The sequence below is a fragment of the Furipterus horrens genome, unplaced genomic scaffold (assembly GCF_987537825.1).
Source record: "Furipterus horrens unplaced genomic scaffold, mFurHor1.1.pri manual_scaffold_5, whole genome shotgun sequence".
Classification (NCBI taxonomy): Eukaryota; Metazoa; Chordata; class Mammalia; order Chiroptera; family Furipteridae; genus Furipterus; species Furipterus horrens.
The window spans coordinates 153,450,872-153,473,413 of record NW_028327175.1 but is presented as its reverse complement, the minus strand read 5'-3'; the positions used below and the strand labels follow the sequence as shown (position 1 = coordinate 153,473,413).

Below are 22,542 nucleotides of genomic sequence, written 5' to 3'. Positions count from 1 at the left end.
GTCCTTGCAGCTGACCTGCCTGGGTAAATCCCACCCATTGATCTGTCAACAGCAACCAAGACTCAACTATAAGACGAGGGTTTACTCAGCCCACACGAAGGGTGCACCTCAAGTACCCAGCTTGGGTAATAGGGGAGGCTGTGCCACTGAACACTACAGGACACGTACTACATTAGGCCATACTACCAAGACATGCAGTCAAAGCAGCTCTACTCAATAAACAGAAACAAACACAGGGAGGCTGCCAAATCGAGGAGGCAAAGAAATATGGCCCAGAAACCAGAATAGAACAAAACCCCAGAAAAAGAACCAAATTAAAGAGATAGCCAACCTATCCGATGTAGAGTTCAAAACACTGGTGATCAGGATGCTCAGAGAAATGATTGAGTATGGCCACAAAATAAAGGAAGATGTGAAGGTTATACAAAGTGAAGTAAAGAAAAACACAGGGAACCAACAGCAATGGGAAGGAGCCAAGATTTAAATCAACAATTTGGAACAAAGGGAAGAAATAAACATTCACCTGGAACAGAAAGAAGAAACAAGAATTGAAAAAAATGAGGAGAAGATTAGGAACCTCTGGAACAACCCAAATTCTTATATAGGTTAAATAATTAATTTTTAAAAGTACAAACTATAAATAATATGTTTTAAAAAAAGAGAGAAATGGACCATGGATTCAAACAGATTCAGTGTCAGCCAATAAGATGTCTTAACATTTTTACTGTTAATCAAGAAAATGCAAATTAAGCAATTAAATCCTGTCACATGACTGTTAAATTGGTAAACATATTTTAAAACTTATTGTTTGATGACATATATGTACAGTGTTTAGCTTGGCACAAGGAGAGAGCTCAATAGGTAATGTTTTTATGAAAATTGCTAAGACAGCAGTGGGATGGGCACTCATATGTACCTACCTGGTTGCGAAGGTTAGAGATGAAGGACTAATATAAAGCTTTTATAGAAAGGAAACTGGGAATAGGCAATAAGAACTTTAAAAACTGAATTCTAAGCAGATAAAAATATAGATAAAAGATCATGGGATCTAAAAGTGAAGCACAACCTAAATGTAGCCAAACAGCTTTATTTCATAAATATTTGTAATTATTTGAAAGTGCATAATTAATAGGTATGAAAAATATGCACATAAACTTCCCAAATGTAATAGGGAATTGTCTTAAGTTTTTCACAATAACTTGGGATATTTATAGAGTTTTGGTACTCTCTGAATAATTAAAATTATGTCACTGAGATCTTTACTGTGCTGTGTAACACTGTAGTTCACACATCTTAATCTATTTGGTAGAACATTGATCCTCTAACTTTGGAAATATATAAGGAGCATAGGAATGCCAGAGAAATAGTTACTACTCTTAATCTAGTATTAAAAGTAAAGAATGGAGGAAACTAGGAAGGAAAGGTTTTGACTATATCACAGCTCTAGATTAACTTCTGGAATAAAGGTCAGTAACACAATTACTTTACAGTTTGAAACATAAGTGAATGAGGGAAAGTATATTTATATCACTTTCAGAACATTACACTTTTTTCTTGGACTGAAATAAGTAATGCATTTCTCTCTTTAGCTTTATTTCTTAGGGGAAATGCTGCAGTCTGTAACAAGAATATACAAAGACCTGCAAATTCTTTTGTAGACAAGTTAAATCTTCTTAATGGAAATAGTTTGGATCTGTTTGTCAATAGCTAAGTCCCCAAACAACCAATGATCTTAGACAAGTCATTAAATTTTCTTCATCTTTAAAGTTTGCATAGTGGATAAAATTCTCAAGTTTTTTCTGCCTCTACTATTATATGTAGTTTGAAATGTATCTAACTACTTTTGCTGCTACCACTCACCCCAAATAGAAATTCAACACTAAAGTTTCCCATAATTCAGTTATTTCAAAAACATAAATCTCAAAATGAAAATGTTATGTCATAAGCTTATTATAGACCTCACTTAGTGTTAATTTCTTGAGTTATAATTTGTGCATTTTTAAGTAAATTATGTAAATAAATGTAACAGATTTTATATTTCTAGTCTAAGCTATTTCTTAAAGAAAATATTACCTGTGTTAGAATATTTAAATAATAAATTTTAATGGCTTTAATAGTCAGAATCTTTTATGGAATTCAGAGGTACATTTCACTCTAAGAAATGAAATTTACCAAAATTATTACCTGTCATTTCTTTTCCCCTTCTTTATAGATATTCGAATACCATTAATGTGGAAAGACTCTGAGCACTTCAGCAATAAAGAAGGTACGTATAATTTTAATTTGTAATTGAATTTTTTTGTGTGTATAGTAAGTTTGTGTTATTGGGGGAAAAAACTGCTTCCACACTGAAATAGACCAATGTCATTTGACAGAATAAGCAAAATTTTGCTGAACTGTGGGGGTTTTTATTGTGTGAATTTTTAGTATAAATATGCTGTAATTGCTTGATACTAATTAAGATAATGCATATCTAATATGCTTTTAGTTGCTGATAGGACCCTATGTAAGGACAGTATCTAATGAGTTGTTAAGGGAAGAGAAATGAGGAACAAAGAAAATGTTTAAAGATGGTAAAAGCAACATTTCCTCCATTTGACCAGAATCTGGGAGATCTTCTCTGCCTTGTTTTGTTTCTTCAGATTATTTAACAGGACGTTAAGAGAGAAAAGATTTTTAGCTAGATCTGATTTTTTCCCCCACTTCAGCATTTACAGCTTTATATAGTCTTCACAAATCCATGTAATGCTGAGGTCATGGAAATTAACCTCAAATGACTCCTAGCTGTTAGAGGCAAAGCAGAAAAGATATGATAATCCTTTATCTTTCTTGTCTATTGTGATAGCTTTGTTACTCATATTTTAAAAACTGAATCATATTGGGCATAATTAGTTCAATATGAAGAATCCAAAATCATGTTAGTATATCTGTTATTCAATTAAGAAATGTCATTTACTTTACAAAAGAATACATGTGGGAGTTAATACATCTTTTTGATTACTGTCGAGAATAAGTTTTTCTGAAGAGCTACATTTTCTCAGTAATGAGGATTTAGCCCTTTAATCACCTAATACTTTTTTAAAAACATCACCAAATTAAAAGGCCCAGCAGCTATGTTTTCTTGTGTTCACATGTCTACTTTTATTGTTTTTGTGGTTTCCTCCCTTGCTTTTAGTTTGGTGGAAAATGTTTTGCTGTTGTTAACAAGCCTGCTGTTAACCTCTTATAATAGAAAACATTTTTTCTTAAGTAGACTTGGAAACCAAAATGACAAAGGTAATAATATATATATAATAAATTTGCTATTAATTAAAGCTTAAAGGGTTTTCTAGGGATAAAATTTATGAGCTTGGTGATTATTTTAGGCTTCTTAGAGGCCTATGTTTTTAACTTCATTTTTTATAATCTCTAGTTTAATTGTTTTAGTTGGGTAAAATATTAATATATACTGACTAAACAGTCACTATAAAAAGTTAAGGATTACAATGTACAGAAATAAGAATCTATTAACAAATATTTAAGCTAATATTTTTCACTTTTAAGTAGATTTCAGTATAATTAGGCATGATTTGTCACACAGATCATGGCTTAAAAATTTTTTTTTTCTCTAGGATCACAGCGCTATGCCATTTTTTGTTTATTCAGAATGGGTGCGGAAGTGTTTGATACTGACATGGTAATTGTCGATAAAACAATTACAGATATATGTTTTGAAACTGTAACTATATTGTAAGTACTTTTTTATCTTTATAGAATGAAAATAATATAAAATTCTGTCTTTTTAAGGGAGGCATAATTATTGGGTCTTTGGGCTATTTTTGAAGCATTTGATATTTAAATGTTTAAATTTATTTTAAAAATCACCTTATTCAAAAGAAACTCATTTCTGCATTTGAAATTTTCCAATTTAAAATAAAATGGAAATCATGTTATATTAGTAGTAAATATTTGACTGATGTTATAAATTTTTATTAACAAAGCTATGAATACAAAAGAATCTCATTATAACAATACTTTATATAGAGTGAATTTGGGTACGAAATAGGTTATGTCTCTAGTTACAGAAATACTAAAAAGTAGTATTACAATTTTATTTGTAAGATGGTCCTGAAATATGTACCATAGCACTTTAGTAAAATTTAAGATATTCTTTTTCTTATGGTGGACTTCTTTCATGTACTCCAAACAATAAAAAATTGGGTGATCCTCAGGGCTGATTTTATTGCTCCTGCTCTTTTAGAGGCTCATTTTATTGTGGTCATAATACAACACCAGAAAGAACTCCTTAGGTAGCCATAGAAATCATTTTTAACTAACATAAGTTTTTCCAGGCCCCCTTTAAAGGTTCTATTGACCTAAGTCAGTGTGTGAATCGTATTTCTTTCAGGGTTTCAAAGACACTATCTTAATCTGTAAATATTAATAGCTATTTAACTGTTAAAATAAAATCAGTTAACATGGCTTTTTCCATTTTCAGCTATGGAGCTCTATAGTTGAGGTTTTAGAGTAATGTTATATGATTTGCCACTCATATAACATTAAAAAAAATAAAACTATTGCAAACCATATTTTGTGGCTTCTGTGTAGTGTCCCATACGAAATTGTATAGCTTGGAAAAATAAAATGCATTGTTCTGAGTTATTAGCAGTAGTGCAGGCCTTCTTACAAGCTTTATTGAACCAAAGCAATTTATTTAAGGTCCCGAAAATATTGCCATATGCTTGCATAATTGAGACTAAAAAATAATTTTTCTTAGCTACCTAAATACATTTATTTCCATTAATTCTTGCTAGTGCATTTTTTCCTGCCAAGGTCATCCTGTTAATGGGTTCTTTTCTTCACATCACTTTGCTGTTGTTTGTTTTACCACAAAGACAAAATCATAGTTTTTTACAATGCAAGTTACTTGGGAAGACAACACATGATTTATAATTTTAAAAAAATCTGTAAATATTTTAAATTGTTCTAAAAATAACTGCAGTCAAATGTTCTAAATGTTGTTTAAAAATGTGCTTTTTGTTATGGTTGTTTTTAATAACTATTCAATATTTATGAACCTCTGGTTTTCCTCTAAATATTGACATTTGTTAGTCATTACCAGGAATACTGTATGTTTAAAAGTTGCCAAATAATAAACCATAAAAATATCTGGAAGTTATTCCTTGGATTTATGCAACCTCGGATTAGCCATTTAAATCTTAAAAAGTCTGTGCTGCATTTTTAAGATCTCTGAGGCAGATGGTTTGTCTACAGGCAACATCTACTGTCAGACTCTTTTGCAGTTTTAAGTGTATTCATTGTTGGTAACACCACCACAGTCTTTTATAGGAAAGGTAGTTCATTGTGTCTGACAAAGGATAAAGCCAATCTTAGTGTATGCTAAAATTGCAGAATTTCTGCATATTGGTTTAATAAATATTTATTGAGTACCTTTGATGCTAGATTAAGAATACAGAGGTTAAGACAGTGCTTGCCCTCAAGGAATTCATGCCTTGAACATCTCTCTTTATATCATTTGTTTGTTTGTTAGTTTGTTGTCCCCTATATAACCAAATATTGAAATGTCATTTTAGAGTTATTAGGCACAAAGGTGGGACTGATTTAAGGGGTGGGGTGGGGCAGAGCATATGGTGAGTGGACTGTAACTGACTATGAAAAAGAAATGAAAACTAAAGGTTTTGGCAGAAGAAACTTTTGTTTCTCCTCTTTTCTATTTTTTTGTTTTCAAACCTTTTTTCTTCTGGAAGAATAGTCATTTCAGGAAATTACATGTATAATGTACATACCTTAAAAATAGCTGTATTATAGGAATGACAAGAAGAAATAGCAATGTCAACAAAATGACTAGAACATCTTATTCTTATTCTTTTTTTTAAGCAATATGCCTGCATGTGTTGGTTAAATTGAGTTAAGATTGACCTACTTGTTAGAAGCTGGTAGCTCTGGAAGTTGCAATGACTCTCTCAGGTCATTTTAGATATTAAATAAACACTGGGAGACTCTGTCTCATTAACACCTATTAACATAAACCAATTTCAAAGCTGATTTGAAAACATCAAAGGATGTTATAATTTTAGTTTCTACTGAGTTAAATTCTTAACATTATGAATACCCTTGTTTTTAGTAATGAAGCAAAGCCAGACTTTCAGATAAAGGTGGAAGTATATAGTTGCTGTACAGAAGACTCTTCTATAACCAACACACCAAAAAAATTAGCTAAGAAACTGAAGACATCTATAAGTAAAGCCACAGGGAAGAAAATAAATTCAGTGCTTCAAGAAGATCATGAAACGTGTTTGCCCTTCAGTTGTGCTATTTCGTAAGTTTCTAATACAATATTTATAGTGACATAGTATAATTATATGTTTGTGACATTTTAAAGTATTGTATGTGGGGTGTGTGTTCACATTTTAAGTGGAGAAAACACCCTGCAGCAGAAATAAAACTTGGCTGTCTGACATTTACCCAGCTGAGGTAGCCTTAATACCTTACTTTGAAAATAGGAATTTGGGTGAGAGTGTGTTTTTAGTAATTTGGAATTCCAGTATCTACTAGAAAGATAAAGTGTTTTTCTTGAAAAGGGGCTGTCTATATGTCAAAGTATTTGTTACATATCAGTCTGCTAATTAGATTTCTATATGTCATGCTTTATTCTTATAGACTAAAAAACATATTTTACCTTTATCCCAAAACCACATTACCATTATCACACTTAACAAAATAAAATATAAGTCCTTATATCTAACTAGTCTTTATTCAAATTGCCTCAATTCTGAAAAAGTCCTTTTATGATTTGTGTAAATCAGGATCCAAACAAGGTCTGCAATGTTGCATTATAGTCTTTTAAATTTCTTTAATCCTTAACAATTTCCTGTCTACATTTTTTCTTGCTGTTATTTATTGAAGAAACCAAATCTTATACAATTTCCCATACTTTGAATTTAGCTAATTCCATATTTGTGGCTTTTTAAAAAACATACATCCTACAACTAACTGGTAGATAGTAGATCTAGAGAACCAATTAGGTTCAGGTTCTCTTTTAGGGCGACAATACCTCCTACCAATTATATGTACTTTCTACATATCCTGCTATCTCCCATTAAGAGGCCTTGACCCACTTCTAGTCATGTTAAAATTGATCATTAGGTTGAGATGTTGCCAGCCTGATTCATCTATTGTAAAGTTCCCTATCAATCTTTTATCTAATGGTTTTAGTAGCCATTACTGATCATTCATTATTTCATTAGGGATTATAATTTGATGACTTTATGAATTTGTCCTGCATTTTTTTTAAACCTGGAATTCTCTCAAGGAGCTTTCCTTCATGAACTCTCTGGGTATAAATGCAAAAATACTGATGAAGGAAAGGCAGGGAGAAAAATACTAGCTTCTTTTATTTACCCAGTTTTAGAATAATAAGTTGATATCCTAGCAACCATGGAGGTGATCAGTGTTATCTTTTATTTAAACTCCTGAATTTTTATACATTTGTATCTCAATATTTTATAGGTATTATTCTTTCTGAACCCAGATTGTCTCATATTTGTTCTATGGGGAGCTTTTAAGCTCACTCCAGAGTCATTTTGACACAACCCAAGCTCTGACAGCTTCTTTGCTTTATGATACAAGGTGTTCCACCTTCGTCCTGTATGTTTCTGCCCAGGCTTGGAATTATCATTTCCTCAAGGAGCCCTGGTTTCTTTCAGATACTTTCTTTAAACTTTGTGTTTGTTGCTTCGAAAATCGTTTTATGTTTCTGTTTCTTGGGAAAACTGTTGGTCGGGCTACATTCCTAGAATTTCTTTGCATGTCTTAGTAGAGTTGGCTCTTCAGCATGCCAATAATTTTACTATAATTACGAAAACAAAATGTTTTAGGTATAGATTTTGGAGATATCAATCATGAGAATGTAATTAACTCTTTTCATGTCAGATATATTCCATGTGAAAAATGCCTTGGGACTCTATCTAGCATTGTGAGGCTTTCAGTCTATTTTGATTGAGACCCATGGTAAGAAATACATTCTACATTATGACTGAGTACACAGCGACATAAGCAGATTTCACAAAGCAATACTTAGTGCTTGCTATTTATGAATAATTATCAAAAATTTTAAATTCTAGTTATTTTCAGTTTTTAAAAAATGCTGTGTATGAATTATTAAATTGATTTTGTGATTCATGAATAGGTCCCATCCACTAAAAAACAGTCATAGAAGATGTAAGTCTTTCCTAATATAAATGTCATTAAAAAGGAAGAAGGGGGCCCTTAGATTTTCAACCTTTAGAATTAAGGCCATTTTTAAAGTTTTCTACATTAAGATTATGTCATGTATTTGCTGAAAGGTGCTTTAATTCAGCCATAAAGTAGTGGAACTATTTATTTTTTGTGATTGAATGAGCAACTGTATTTCTAGGTCGAATCATAGATTTTAGAACTGAATGAGACCTTAGAGGTACTCACCAAATTCAGTAGTTTTAAAATTTATTTAAGCAAAAAAATTTCTTATTTAAAGACGACAGGACCAGTCATGTTCTGGACCAGTTACATTATTCCCAGGACCTCTACTTTTAGAAGGTTCCTTAGAGACATTTTTTAGAGTTTTATATACATTTAAAGCATATAAAAACGATGAGTGACCTCTCAAACAGTTTAAAACTTTATTGCTTGTCAGTGAATATTTAAACTTTTTATCCTGTTGTTTATTTGTGTGACCCAGGGCAGATTAATTTACCTTCTGGGTTTTTGTTTTTCCCTCTGTAAAATGGGAATAATTATGATAATATAATTATCTAACTCCATAGGATCATTATGAGATTCCAAAAGATAGTTTATGAACTTTATATATAGTAAGTATTTAATAAATGTAGCTCTTGCCATTATTGTTGCTATTTTTAGTGTTCTGAGACCAGTGCTTTTTCTGTACTTTCTTTTTTTCAAACTCACTGAAGCATTCAGTTTACAAAGTTGACACAGGATTATAAAATGTACACATTTAAAATTTTAAAATTATTGTTTAGTATGTCATAGAATATAATCTAAGTGATGTTAGAACTTGTATTTAACCTATATTCCTCTTCAAAGCCTAGAGGAATTTTTGAGAGTAAAATTAGTTGGTATTAAGTTCCATTTAGTAGGGACTGACCTCTTTGTTTTGAAGTGTTTCTTCTATTTAGATTTGTCATTCTACTTGGTTTGTATGTGAATCCAAACAATAATTTTCTTTATGAGCATGTTCCATGAAATTTGCATGTCATTTATTTATACCATTAAAGTAGGTCAAAAGATAGAATAAAACCTTTTACAACATTTCACCAAATCATATTCTCTTCATACCAGCATCCTATTGCACTTCTAGTGAGAAGCCAGAGTATATGAGGTAAAACCTATAGCCTCGCACTACTCTTACCTGATATTCCTTAACTGACCAGTTCAGCATCATGATGAGAGTTTGAGAATGCCATTAATAAATAGAGTGCTTAGGGAATTAATTTTATTTATTTAACAGTGTTCTAGTTCAAGATATCTCCTCTAGTAATATGATATGTGATCAGATATAGCTGTTCTTCCTGATAACAGTGTGTCCTTTTTTTTAGACTACCATTTAAAGTAGTAATTTTTTTTCATAACATTTTTGGACACACCCCCACCCAATCTTATAACAATTGGTTTAGTTGATTTAAAAATTGTAGCTGATTAAACTTTTGGGAACTCAATATTAGGGTTGGCCAGAAGGAATGAGTGTAATGTTTTAGTAAGAAAATGTTATACTGACAAGAATGTTTTAAAAGTGAGATCATTGTTGGTTTTGGAAGCATTGCCATTGTAATTAGTCATGGTTTAAAAATGAAGTAACTTGAAATATCATCATAAAGTATTGTTTGATCTGAAAGAAGACACTGAACATTTTTGGTAATTTTTAGCATGCTCCCTCATGTGATTTCATTTATTCATTTCATTTGTGGAATTTAGCTCACTGAAATTCCTTTAGCTAGATTTTCCCAGTGTCTCTAATAGCTGAATTAACTACCTTATGCTCCTTAAGAAGTATTTAGTACATTATTTTTCATTGTGCAAATAAATATACATCATTTTAAACAATCATCTTGTGAAAACTGGTAAAATTGAGAAAGATTATTTACTTGACAAAAAAATGTATTAATTTTTAAAAATCCACTATACTACATTTTAAATTAGATTGAAGTTACAAAACAAGTAGGCTAATACTTATCCAGGATAAATGGGTTATTTATGTTTTGAGGAATAAGGGTGTTAATGGTTTGGTAGTGTGAAAAATGATGCAGTGTTAAACATAACTGAGGAATTACTCAGCTATTGAATATAATTTATTCATTTATTTAAAGGTTTTAGAAATGATTATCCAGTAGTTAGATCATGTGGTACATTTGAGTCAAAAGTTAATAAGTCATGCTTTGTGCATTAAAACTCTTGCAGTAAAATGTGGTCACTATGTATCTGTTTTAACAAGAAGTACCTTAATTTTAAACAATTTCTTAATGAAGTATAAAGGTACTAAGTATAGTATAGAAGGCTTCTCTTTTCATATACCAGTTTCTAACTGCAGTCAAGTTAATTGCATTCTCTGAACTTGAGTTTCTTCATCTGAAAATCTCTGCCCTGCTTACCTCAAGTAATTATTGTACACCTTTAAAAGATATTGCCTGTCAAAGTGCCTTACACTACATATTGGTGGATGGAGTATCATCATGTTTTGCATGTCTCTGATTTTTAGGGGAAGTTTTCATCTTACTATCACTTCACCACATTTATTATTTCATTACAAAGGTAATATAAACTTGAGAAATAGAATCTAGAAAAGGAAAAAGTTATTCACAGTTCAACCAGTCTAAATCAAATACTTTTTATAGCTTTGAACTGATATTTTTCTTCCAGGTTTTTAAATACCTAGCTTTAGGGGAAACTTAGATATTCACAATTATACTATGCATTCAACTTTTTTAGAGTTATTGCAGTCTTCAGAACACCATTTTAATAAACCGCATTATCAGCTGGTTCTATCATAGTTTATTTAACCATTCATAGAGGAGGTTATCAATAACTTTTTTGTATTCTTATTTTCATATGTGTCATTCATTGAATTAGAGGCAAATGTGTTACATGTTTACCTTAAAGCAGTTAAGGAAATGCCTTAGTTACAATCATTTCTTAAGGCCTGAGGAAAAAAAATGTAAACATTTATTTTTGTCCTCACATAATTTTAGCGTGTTCTGCCGCAGAGATTGCTTTCCTGAGCATGCCACCTCTCCAATCACTCAGTGCAAATGCACACTATAGCATAGCTGCTTCCTGCTTTTTTCTTGATGGACTTAAAATACATGTCAACTATCCTTCTATTACCTTGACCTCTCAGTTTCATGACCTCCTTGCCTCCAGTGATCTTGTCTTTTCGCCCTTCTCAACCATCCACCCTATGATGGTACTCTAGGTCTTGTCAGTACTAATAATTGAACACCCTCTAAAATCCTGGTGGTAGGTATTCCACCCTGTCTCCCACGTCCCACATTCCCAGCTTGCTCCCTTCAGTGCTCTGGCTCCCACTTAGCTTAAGACTCCATGATTTACCATTTTATGCTTTCCTAGCATTTTTCTCCATTTGTCATACTTACCTTTGAGAAACTCGAGCCTTGGTTCAATTTTACTCGTAGCTCCTCTGCACCTGTGCTCATGAGGGATAGATGAGGGAGCTGGAGAACAGGAGCCATGCAGACTGGTCTCACTTTAGACACACAGATCTCTAACCTTAAGTGAGTTTTCAGTATGACTGAGCAATTCTAAGTTTCCATAGCTTCCTACTCCACTTCTCTTTAGGGTAAGAATTTTGCATCATGTTACTCTCCTGAAACCTCCAGCACCCCCATCCTCTCCGCTCCGTACTCAAAGCTGATGGCTGTTCCATATATTGTTACTACTGCTGAAGTAATCAGAAGAGAGCTTGCATATCCTCCATCTATAAAATCTACCAGCATTTGGATCTTTATTTGCTGCTTTCCTTTGTGAATTGCCTTTGCCTCATCTACTTGTGTACTAGATCCCATCTGCTCGACTACTCAAAAGTAGGCTCCTGTACATGTACCCCTCCTGCCCCGCTACATCATGAACTTTTCTCCATCATTTCCGCAAGCAAACACACTGAAGTATCTCTCATTTCTACTGCCCATTTCATAGCTATTCTTCACAGAAAAGTTTTTTATCCCCTGTCTCCTCTTTTTCTGCTCCCCTTCCTTCTTAGACACTTTCAGTCAGCTTTCATCATGTTGCCTCCATCCCACAGAAATTGCTTTTGTCAAGGTCAACAGTGGTCTACGTGTTCCCAGAGCCTGTGGTCAGTTGTCAGTATTCCTTTTTCTGGGCCTTCTGGCTTTATTTAACATAATTGATCACTCTCCTTGAAATAGTTTTTTTTAACTTGCCTTCTAGGACACACTTCCATGATTTTTCTCCTACCTTAGTGACTGTTCCTCACCTCTCCCTTATTCATTGCGCTTCAGCTTTATTTGAAATGATGGAGGGCTTGTGTCCCAGTATTCAGTCCTTGAACTTCATTTGACTTTCTAACTTCCATTAAATTTTATCTATGTACTGGTAACTTCCAAATTTAATTCTTCAATATTTTTTCCTCTCCTAACTCCTGATTCATATATCTAGCTGCCTGCCCTTTATACCGTCTAGATATCTAAAAATATCTCAAACATAACTTGTCAAAACTAAATTTTTACTTGCCATATCTGTTCTTCTCTTAGATTCAGTGTAGTCAATAACAATTCCATTCTTCTAGTTGCTCAAGCCAAAAGCCTTGGAGTCGCCCTTGACTATTTACTTTCTCTCACATCCATCCAATGTCCACAGCGGATCAACTATAAGACTGTATCAAGAATTTTCCCACTTCTCAGCACCCCACCAGCTACCACTCTATCCCCGGCCTGCACCAGCTCTTGACCGGTCAATTGCATTAGCTTTCTAGCTGGTGGCTGCATTTTCACTGTTGGCCTCTGTGCTCTGCTCTCCATACAGCAGCCAGAGGGATCAAAAATTCAAGTCAGGTCATGGCACATAGCTCAGAACTTACCATTCGCTTCCCATGTCACTCAGAATAGAATCCACTGTCCTCATTACGTTTCCCACAGCACTGTAATGTGCCGTGTCTGCCCCTCCTTACTGTCGGACATCGCCTCCCCCCTCCCCCTCCTTGTCCCCCAGCCACACCGGCCTGTTGTCACACACACACTCTCCTGCAGCAGTTATCCACTTACTGCCAATAACCTCTTCCTGCATTAAAATGCTAACAGGAGTCTATTTCCTATTACTTTAAGTGGGAAAAATGATGATGTAGTTCCATAAAACCTATATATCAGTGACAAATTATCATGTCGAAATAATGCTTAAAATATTAAAACAGCTGATGTGATTGTTAATAGGCATTTTGTGTGTAGTAATGTTTGCTCTTTCACTGTAATTGCTGTTCTCAATTGCTTTGATGTTTTCTCCACCGCTTTTTTTTCAATACTTCCTCAACTTTTTTTGGTGTGGGGGTTCTCATTGTCTAACACAAGGGCATAATAGGAGCTAATTATGGAAGGCATTGTATGTACTTGTTCGGGGTAAGTGAATACAGCAGAGAATGGCTATGCTGAGTATGGAGCTGGTGCCACTTAGCTCCAGCAACAGTGGAGATTTGTTAATACTTAGGAACTTTTCCAAAATTTTACATATGAGTCTGCATTGTAGCAGCTGTGTTCAGAATGTAACTTGAAACTTTACTCATGTATTGTTTTTTGTTTAAAAAAAAGTTTGGGAGACAGAAACATAAATTTTCCTACATAAACACTGACAAAAACATTGGGTATTGAAAGATACCTCTGGTCTTCGCTAGTTGCATATTAAAACTAAGATACAGCAAACCATCATGCTGTACACCTTAAACTTATACAGCGATATGTCAATTATTTCTCAATATAACTGGAAAAACAAAAAACCAGAGGGGGGTTTTAAGGGGATAATATCCTGTAGGGTATGGCATTATTTACTAAAGTAAATAATGTATGCACTGCATACTTACTACATGTATATGTAATTTTGCTTTGTAATAGAGATTTTATTAAAGATTTAGTAAGATAAGATTTATGAAACAGGTAGCCCCGTACAATTAATAAAGATTTTCATCAGACTTCTCTCTTTTCCTCCTTAGTTTGTGTATGTTTCTGTCTGTCCATCTGTCTGCTGTCTCTTTTTTAAAACATGTTTTTTAATTTTTTGAGTTAAGATTTTATTATTTTGGAAAATTAAAAAACCAAGAAAAGTCTTGAAGTAAAATTAAGATTACTAGCACAGAAAATACAATTATACTGAACAAAAATTTTCACTTTTTATCACCACAGAAAGTCAGGAAATGAAATTTATTATCACAATTTTTAGATACTTTGGCAATAGTGCTATTTTAACATAGGAAGGTTGATGGGAAAAAATGGGACTAGTAAAGAAACCCTCCATTTCCCAATACTATCGATAAAAATTATAAATCTTTAAAGTTCGTAAACCAGAACAGGGAAATTTATTCCTACTTCCAGGAAATAAATATGAATCAGATTCTGTCATTATCCTTCTAATTAACCTTCTCCGATGAGTTCCCATTACACTGGAATTAAATCCACCCTGCTTCCAAGGCTCACAGTCTTAGGTGATTCAATCCCTGCCTGTGTTCCCAACGCTGTGTTGTACCATGTTTCCCCCTTGCTCGCTCTACCTCAGCCACACTGTCTTCTTCCAGCCTCTTTGCACATGCTCTTCTCTCCACTTAAAATGTTTTTCTGTATCCTTTGCTTGGCTCCATCCTCTTATTCATAACTGTTTGCTCATCAGAGAGTCCCTTCCTGATTCCCCTACGTAGCATAGGTCCTCAGCATTCTTACACCTTGGTTTCTTTCACAGAAAAAGTTGCACTATAATTTTCAAACACCAGTATTTTATTTATTCCTTTACCTTTTCCCCCTTTTCCTGTATTAGAATATAATACTGAGTCTTATTTACCATTCACGCCCATCAGCTTGTATAAGACTTGGCACGTATTAGGTGTTCAGTTCATAGTTTTGAATGAATGGAGATCCTGCAAAGAAAATTTTGTAAGTTAAACCAAATAATTTTCAGATTTTCTTAAATTGAAATAGCATAAAGAAATGAAGAGTTAGTTTATGTTAACTTTAAACTTATTTATAACATCTGAATGTGTTTTTTTCATTTTGGTAAAATATACATAACATATAATTTGCCTAAGTATATGGTTCAATGGCATTAAGTATATACACAACGCGGTACAACCCTCACCACTATCTGTCTCCAGAATGTTTTTATCTTCCCAAACTGAAACTATACCCATTAAACAATAACACCGTTTTCCTCTCTACTCAGCCCCTGAAAATCTCCATTCTGCTTTCTGCCTCTGTAAATTTGACTTTCCTAAGTACCTCATATAAGTGGAATCACTTAATATAATGTTTTTGCATTTCATCCATGTTATAGCATGAATCAAAATTTTCTTCATTTTTAAGGTTGAATAATATTCCATTGTATGTAAATACATTGTTTTATCCTTTCAGCCTTGACTTGGACTTCTTTCACTATTTGGCTATTGTATACAATGCTGCTATTATCATGGTTTTACATATATCTGAGTTCCTACTTTCCTTTCCCTTGGGTATATACCTAGAAGTAGAATTGATGAATTATATGGTAATTCTATTTCTAATTTGGGGGGAACTACCATACTGTTTCTATAGTGGTTACACCATTTTATTTTCCCATCAGCCGTCTGTCCACATCCTGGCCAACATTTGTTATTTTCTATTTTTCTTTGTGGTTGTTGTTGTTTTAATAACAGCCATCCTAATGGCTGTGAAGCAGTTATCTATTTGTGGTTTTGCTTTGCATTTTCCTAGTCACTAGTGATCTTGAGTATCTATTCATGTTTTTATTGGCTATTTGTATATCTCTTTTGGAGAAGTGTCTGTTCAAGTCCTTCGCCCATTTTTTAGGTTCTTTTTCATTGTTAAACATCTAAATATTGTATGTAATAGAAAATATACTAGAGTACTTAAAACACCTCTTCTTTTCACTATTAGTGGTGCAAAGTATCGTTTGCTAGCTCATACTACACTGACCTTGGAAAGTGCTGAGGACAGCTTCAAGACTCATAATCTGTCTATTCATGGAAGTGGTAAGTACAGTCTGTATTATACTTATTATATGTGTTTTGTTGATATATGAGGTCTGTCCAGCCATGTAATATAAAAAATACTATTTATTGGACATTTATTGAAGAAGATACAAGATACAGGAAACATTGCACATAGGACAATGATGCCTCAGTCTCCCTCAAAGTAGGCACCTTGGAACCTAACACAGTTCCCCCAACGGCCATCAGCTGCCCTGTTGCATTTTCCTGAATCTCATCAATGGTCTGAAATCTCTTCCCTTTCAAAGGTGATTTTAGTTTTGGGAAAAGCTAGAAGTCATAGGGCACCAAATCTAGGCTGGAGTGGGGCTGAATCACCTGGGTGATTTGATGGTGCATAAAAAACTCTACTCAATATGTGATGCATGAGCGGGTGTGTTGTGATGAAGCTGCCCAAAGCAGCCTTCTGAATCATCCAAATGATTTTGTGGAGGAATGTTTAAGCTTAATGCAAAGTTTGGTGCAGATTTGTTGCTCTACTCCCTCAGTCATTTCAAATGTGACAGCCACACAGTACACATGCTCATTCAACATCATCTACCGCCCCCACTGACCAGTACAGTGAAGTTCTCATTGTTCACACATGTTCATTCCAGTCTACTCTATTTGGCTGCTAGGTTACATCGATGTTGTGTAAAGCACTTTTGTTATATTAACAATGGCTAGACTTTTTCCAGACAGACCTCATATATGTGGTGAGAGTAATAACTTCTAATTTTTATATGTTCCTCTGAAGTCGGTATTGGCTTAAATAATGTAGGCATGAGTGATTCTATGGGTTTTTCAAATATGTCTGTCCCTTTTTCCCTAGAAATGAACAGTTTATTTTCTTCTCTCCATGCATTTGCCAGATATTTGTTTGTGAGGCTAGCTTAGTGGAAACAGAACTCTTGTATATTCTGAAACCTTGTCTTTGACTTCAAATTGATTACTTCACCACCTTCTAGTTGGCAATAAAAGACCTATCTTATTTCTAAATTTAAAATTGAGAAATCCAACCCTTCTGTTGGTAGCAGAGGATATAAGAAAAGATGGGGCTAAATTAATCTTAATCCTTTTCTCTCTGGATGATATATTGATAATTGTAGTTTATCCACAAAAAAACATATAGAAATAGATAGAAATAATTATTGTAGTTTACATATTCTCTATTATTGTGAGAGGTGTAACAAATTCTGATGATTGTGAATTTTTCTAGTTTCCATAGTTACGTCTGTTTTGCTTTATATAAATTAAGCCATTGCTATTTGAGTCACAATTTTTTAAAATATGCTTTATTGATTATGCTGTTACAGTTGTCCCAATTTCTTTTCCCCTTATTCCCCTCCACCCAGTGACCCCCTTCCCTCTGATTGTCCCCCCCATAGTTAGTCCATGCCCATTGGTGGTGCATATACTTCTTCTCAACATCTTCCTGTCTACTCCACTCCCTGCTACTATGCTTCTTAATTCCTGTACCATCTCCCTCCATTCCCTTCTTTCTCCTCCCTGATAACCTGCCCCCAAAATGTTCCTCATACCTATAATTCTTTTCCCACTCGCATTGCCTACTTAGTTTGCCTTTTTTTCAGTTCCTTAGCTTCTGTTGTTCGTTGTTGTGATACAGTTTTCATTTTAATGTTCATAGTTTTGATCCTCCTTCTTCTAAACAAGTCCCTTTAACATTTCATATAACAGTGGTTTGGATCTGATAACTCTTTCAGTTTTACTTTGTCCTGGAAGCACTTTCTCTGCCCTTCCATTCTGAATGACAGCTTCGCTGGATAGAGTAATCGTGGTGTAGTTTTTTGCTTTTCATTACTTTGAATATTTCTTGCTAATCCCTTCTTGCCTGCAGAGTTTCTTTTGCAAAATCAGCTGATAGTCTTATTGGAACCTCTTTGTACATAATTCTCTTCTCTCTTGCTGCTTTTAAGATTCTCTGTTTATCTTTAATTTTTGAAATTTGGATTATAATGTGTCTTGGTGTGGTTCTCCCTGGCTCCAGTTTTTTTTGAACTCTCTGTGCTTCCTGGACGTATACGTCTGTTTCCTTCCCCAAGTTAGGGAAGTTCTGCTTCATTATTTTTTCACACAATTTTTCAATTTCTAGATCTTCTTCACCTTCTGGCAACCCTATGATTCAGATGTTGGCCCACTTTTAGCTGTCTCATAGGTTTCTGAGCCTTTCCTCATTTTCCTCACTTTTCATTTCCTCTTTCTGCACTGGTTGGCTGTTTGTTCCTTCCCTATGTTCCTATTTATTAATTTGGTCCCTGGTTTTCTTTCCCTCACCACTGTAGTTTCGTATGTGTTTTTGTTCATTTCTACAGGACTAGCCTTCATTCCTTCCCCATCTTAAGATCTGCTGTTAGGTCTGTAAGCATCTTTAGAACCAAAGCTCTGAACTGAGCCTCAGAAAGATTTTCTATCTGCTGTTCCATTAGATTAGATATTTGCTGTGTGGTCAGCTGCGTCACTGGGATCTCTATCATGATCTGTGCCATCCTAACAGTTTTGTGTTTACGTTTGCTTCCTGGGTGGGGCTGTCACACCTCCTACGCTATAGGTGGTGGAGTCCCGTGCACTCATCATAACTAGGTGACCCTTCTCACCATGCTGTGGCATTTTCTGTGGGGGTGGGGGTCCAAGATGGATTCCTGCTGTTCACTCTCCACTGAGAGACCGGGAGCCTCCTCCTTCATCCCCACCCCCACCGGGTCTCATAGTCCAAGGCAATGGGGGTCTGCCTTCCCCAGCATTGGAATCGCAAACTGACGGGTCTGGTCCACAGCTGGGGATGCTCCCCAGGCGCTTCTTGCCTCCCCTTAAATATGGGTGTCTGTGCTTACCATCATCCCGCCACCATTACCGCTGCTGCCTCGGCAGCACAGCTTGACCTCTCCACCCTGGCTTCACTCCTCCTACCCGTCCAGATGAGCACCACTTCTTTATAACTTTATATGTTGGACTTCCATTTATTTTCTGGAACACCTGGTTATTTCTGGTTTTGCAGTAGTTGTATTCCTTCTTAGTTGTGGAGGGAGATGGAGAGTGTCACTCTAGGCCTCCATCTTGGCCAGAAGTCTCCTGTGTGTTAACTCACACACTTTTAATTGTGTATTTTCTTCAATTTTTTTACCTCAAACTGCACCTGTTTTTATATTGTTGATATGCTTTGTCTAGCAGGATTATACATTAGATTTAAACTTTTATCCAGTCAGACGATAATAGTGGGTTTTATTTTAGTAGAGCTTTTAGTCATTTTCCATTTAATACCATATAGTTTATAACCCATATTATATGACATTAAATACTTGGGTTGAAATCTACCATCATATACTGTGTTTTCTATTTGTCTCATCTATTCCATGGTGGTTTTTTTGTTCTCTCTTACTTTTTAAAGAATTGATACTTTCATCAATTCAGTTTTTCCTTGTTCTAATTAAAGTTATAATACTTTTTCTCATTAGTCCTGGCTGGTTTGGCTCAGTGGATTGAGCGTCGGCCTGCGAGCTAAGTGTCGCTGGTTCGATCTTCCAGTCAGGGCACATCAGAGAAGGAAAACTCTGACTCCAAAAAACCTCCGCTGCCTTGCGGCATACCTCTTCAGGGGAAAGGCTAAGGGAGTAAACCCCGACAGAAAATCCGGAGCCGGAGTTCCTAAGGCGGTTCGACGTTGTAGTCAACACCGGCAACTCCTGCGGCGCACCTGAAGCCAAGCTGTATTGACTCCGTCTTTCCCTTGGACCCTTCAGCTGCGAAGAGAGGGGGGGGTCTGCTGCATGGGCAACAGCAGACCCTCCATATCACCCTGCCCAGGCTCTGTAGCTTCAGCTTCACTGGAGAGGACACTCCAGCGTCATCGTAAGAGGTCGATTCAACACGGGAGGAGACAGATACCGTGTCACTCCCGAGTCGGACTGCACAGCCATTCTCGGCGGTGCAGATAGACTCTTAAGAAGCTACACCATCATCTCTCGAGACGGACGGCTGCCGACGACGACTTTTTCTCATGTTTTAGAAATTATCTCCAGAAATATTAATAGTACTTATTAAAATATAAAGTTAAAAGATAGTTTTACGTTTTCCTCAGAGAATGCAAGGACTTTAGCACAGTTAAGCTCCATTTCTCTGACCTGTGTACTATTGCTATGTATTATAATTCTATATGATTTTTAAACCTCACAAGATTTTTTTCTTTTCTTTTTCCATTACTACTTGTCCCCCTTATATTTTATGCATTTAATACTTATCCTCATGTTTCTTTGGACTATTTATGTCTTATTATGTACATCTGGGATAATTTTCCTTCTGCCTGAAGTATCATGAAATTTCTTTTAGTATGTTCTTCTGGTGGCATACCTCTTGGACCTTTGTTTTTGTGCAATGGCTTTGTTTTGCTTCATTCTTGAAAGAATTTTTTATAGACTATGCAAGTTTGGCAGTTAAAATTTTTTGACTATGAAAGATATAATTCCACTATTTTTGTTGCTCTGGGCAATAATTTTAAAATATAGTTAATTCAGCATTTTTAGTAGTTTTCAGGACGAGTGGTCTGAACAGTGTAGCCTTTCATCACACAAAACTTGAAGTCTGCAATAGCACTAATATTATCAATTTTATCAGAAAATTTGGTAAATGAAGTTTGTTTTCATCCTATTTGTACCAGTTCTGCAGGATTATCAATATTACTACCATATCGAGTGCCTACTATGTGCCAGACACTGTTTTATGATACACTACTCAGCCTTCAAAAAAGGGGGAATTATACAATATGTGACAACATGAATGAACCATGAGGACATTATGCTAACTGAAATAGCCAGTATCTAAAATAATCAAACTCATAGAAATGAGGGGTTGTGGCATGACAGTTACTAGGGGCTGGGAGAGGGGGGAGTGGGGAATTGCTAATCGACGGCTATAAAGTTTCAGTTATACAAGATGAATAAGTTCTAGAGATCTATTGTGCAACATAATGCCTACTGTTAACAACTGTACTGTGCATTTAAAATCTAAGAGGATGTATTTCCTGTTATGTGTTCTTACCACAATAAAGTAGAAGTAAATAAATAAGGAAACAAATACTTTTAAAGACATTTTTATTCTTAGTCACTGTGAGATGTAGTTATAAGAAAACATTACAATGAAGTGGTTAGTAGTATAGCCATCAGCCTTGGATTCATATTCTATTTCTACCACTGACTAGCTCTGTTACCTTTGCAAGTTCCTCATTTTACTATGATTTACAGTTTACAGATGAGTAAAATACAGTTTAGAGAACCCAGCATACTAGATCATACAGCTAGCAAGTGGTCGAACTACACTCTAAACAGTCCAGGACCAGCTGTGCTCTTTCTGCTATGCTTTCTGGTCAGGCACGATAACTGTGAAAGCAACTGAAAACTCAACATACTATCAATGTGTGAATGGACTTGATGATGAAAGGCCCCATTCTTTCAAACAAATCATCTGAAAAGTTGTGGAAAAGAATAAAATTTACAAAGGAAGCATCACTTTTAGCAGGAATTCCTCATTTGTCTTCAATGTTCCCTAAGATAGTACTAGATTCTCCTTTAATAAAAAGCTCATGGGCAAATAAGCATGGGAACATGTGGTTATAGCTTTTTCTTAGAGAAACACAATACTGATTAAATATTAAAGACTCTGAGAAGACCTATGCTTAAAACAATAACACGCCAAACTGTTGACTTTGAAACTCATATATTCCACTGAAAACAATAACCTATGTACCCAACTCTTTATGTAATAGGTATATTCCTAGAACTGTGTATTCATTAAAAACTTGTAATTAAATTTTATAATTAAATTAAAATGAAAACTCTTATATGGAAAAAAAGCCACCTTTTAATTTTTTCATTAATATAAGTATGTTAATGAAATGGGGTTTTTCTAAATAAAGTTCTGTTAACATCTACCAGAAACTATAAAATCAAAAGGAAATACAAGATTTTTGAAATTTATAACTCAACTTTATTCTTGTTAATTGAAGGGAAAAGCCAAAATGATATCTTAAGTTTTGTATTTGTCATCAAGAAATTTTTATGCTTTTTATAAAACAGTGAAACCACATTGTGAAGATTGACTCACCCGGAACTGAGATGTTATCTATCTTCTTTCTCTTGCCTGTGTATTGTTTTTGTTGTTGCTGTCATTTAAAAAACCATTTTGTTCCCCCTTTGAAACTGCAGATGAATTAGATAAACTCTTTTAGTAATGAAAAGTCAAACTGCTCTCACTTCCTGTTTCATTTTATCTTGTCTTAATGCCTC

The 22,542-nt window shown here is 34.6% G+C and overlaps 1 protein-coding gene across 2 annotated transcripts in view; it reads left to right on the top strand.

Annotated features, from left to right (window-relative positions):
- Window positions 1–22,542, top strand: part of RTKN2 (rhotekin 2) — a 70,108-nt gene that overhangs the window by 22,579 nt on the left and 24,987 nt on the right. Inside the window, exons 4-7 of one of the 2 annotated variants that reach the window (XM_090278077.1) lie at window positions 2,213–2,266; window positions 3,612–3,729; window positions 6,125–6,319; window positions 16,155–16,249. In XM_090278077.1, coding sequence (XP_090134203.1) covers window positions 2,213–2,266; window positions 3,612–3,729; window positions 6,125–6,319; window positions 16,155–16,249 — 462 coding nt within the window. Of the gene's footprint in view, window positions 1–2,212; window positions 2,267–3,611; window positions 3,734–6,124; window positions 6,320–16,154; window positions 16,250–22,542 lie in introns of those variants that run through there. The other variant, XM_090278078.1, reaches the window with a different exon arrangement.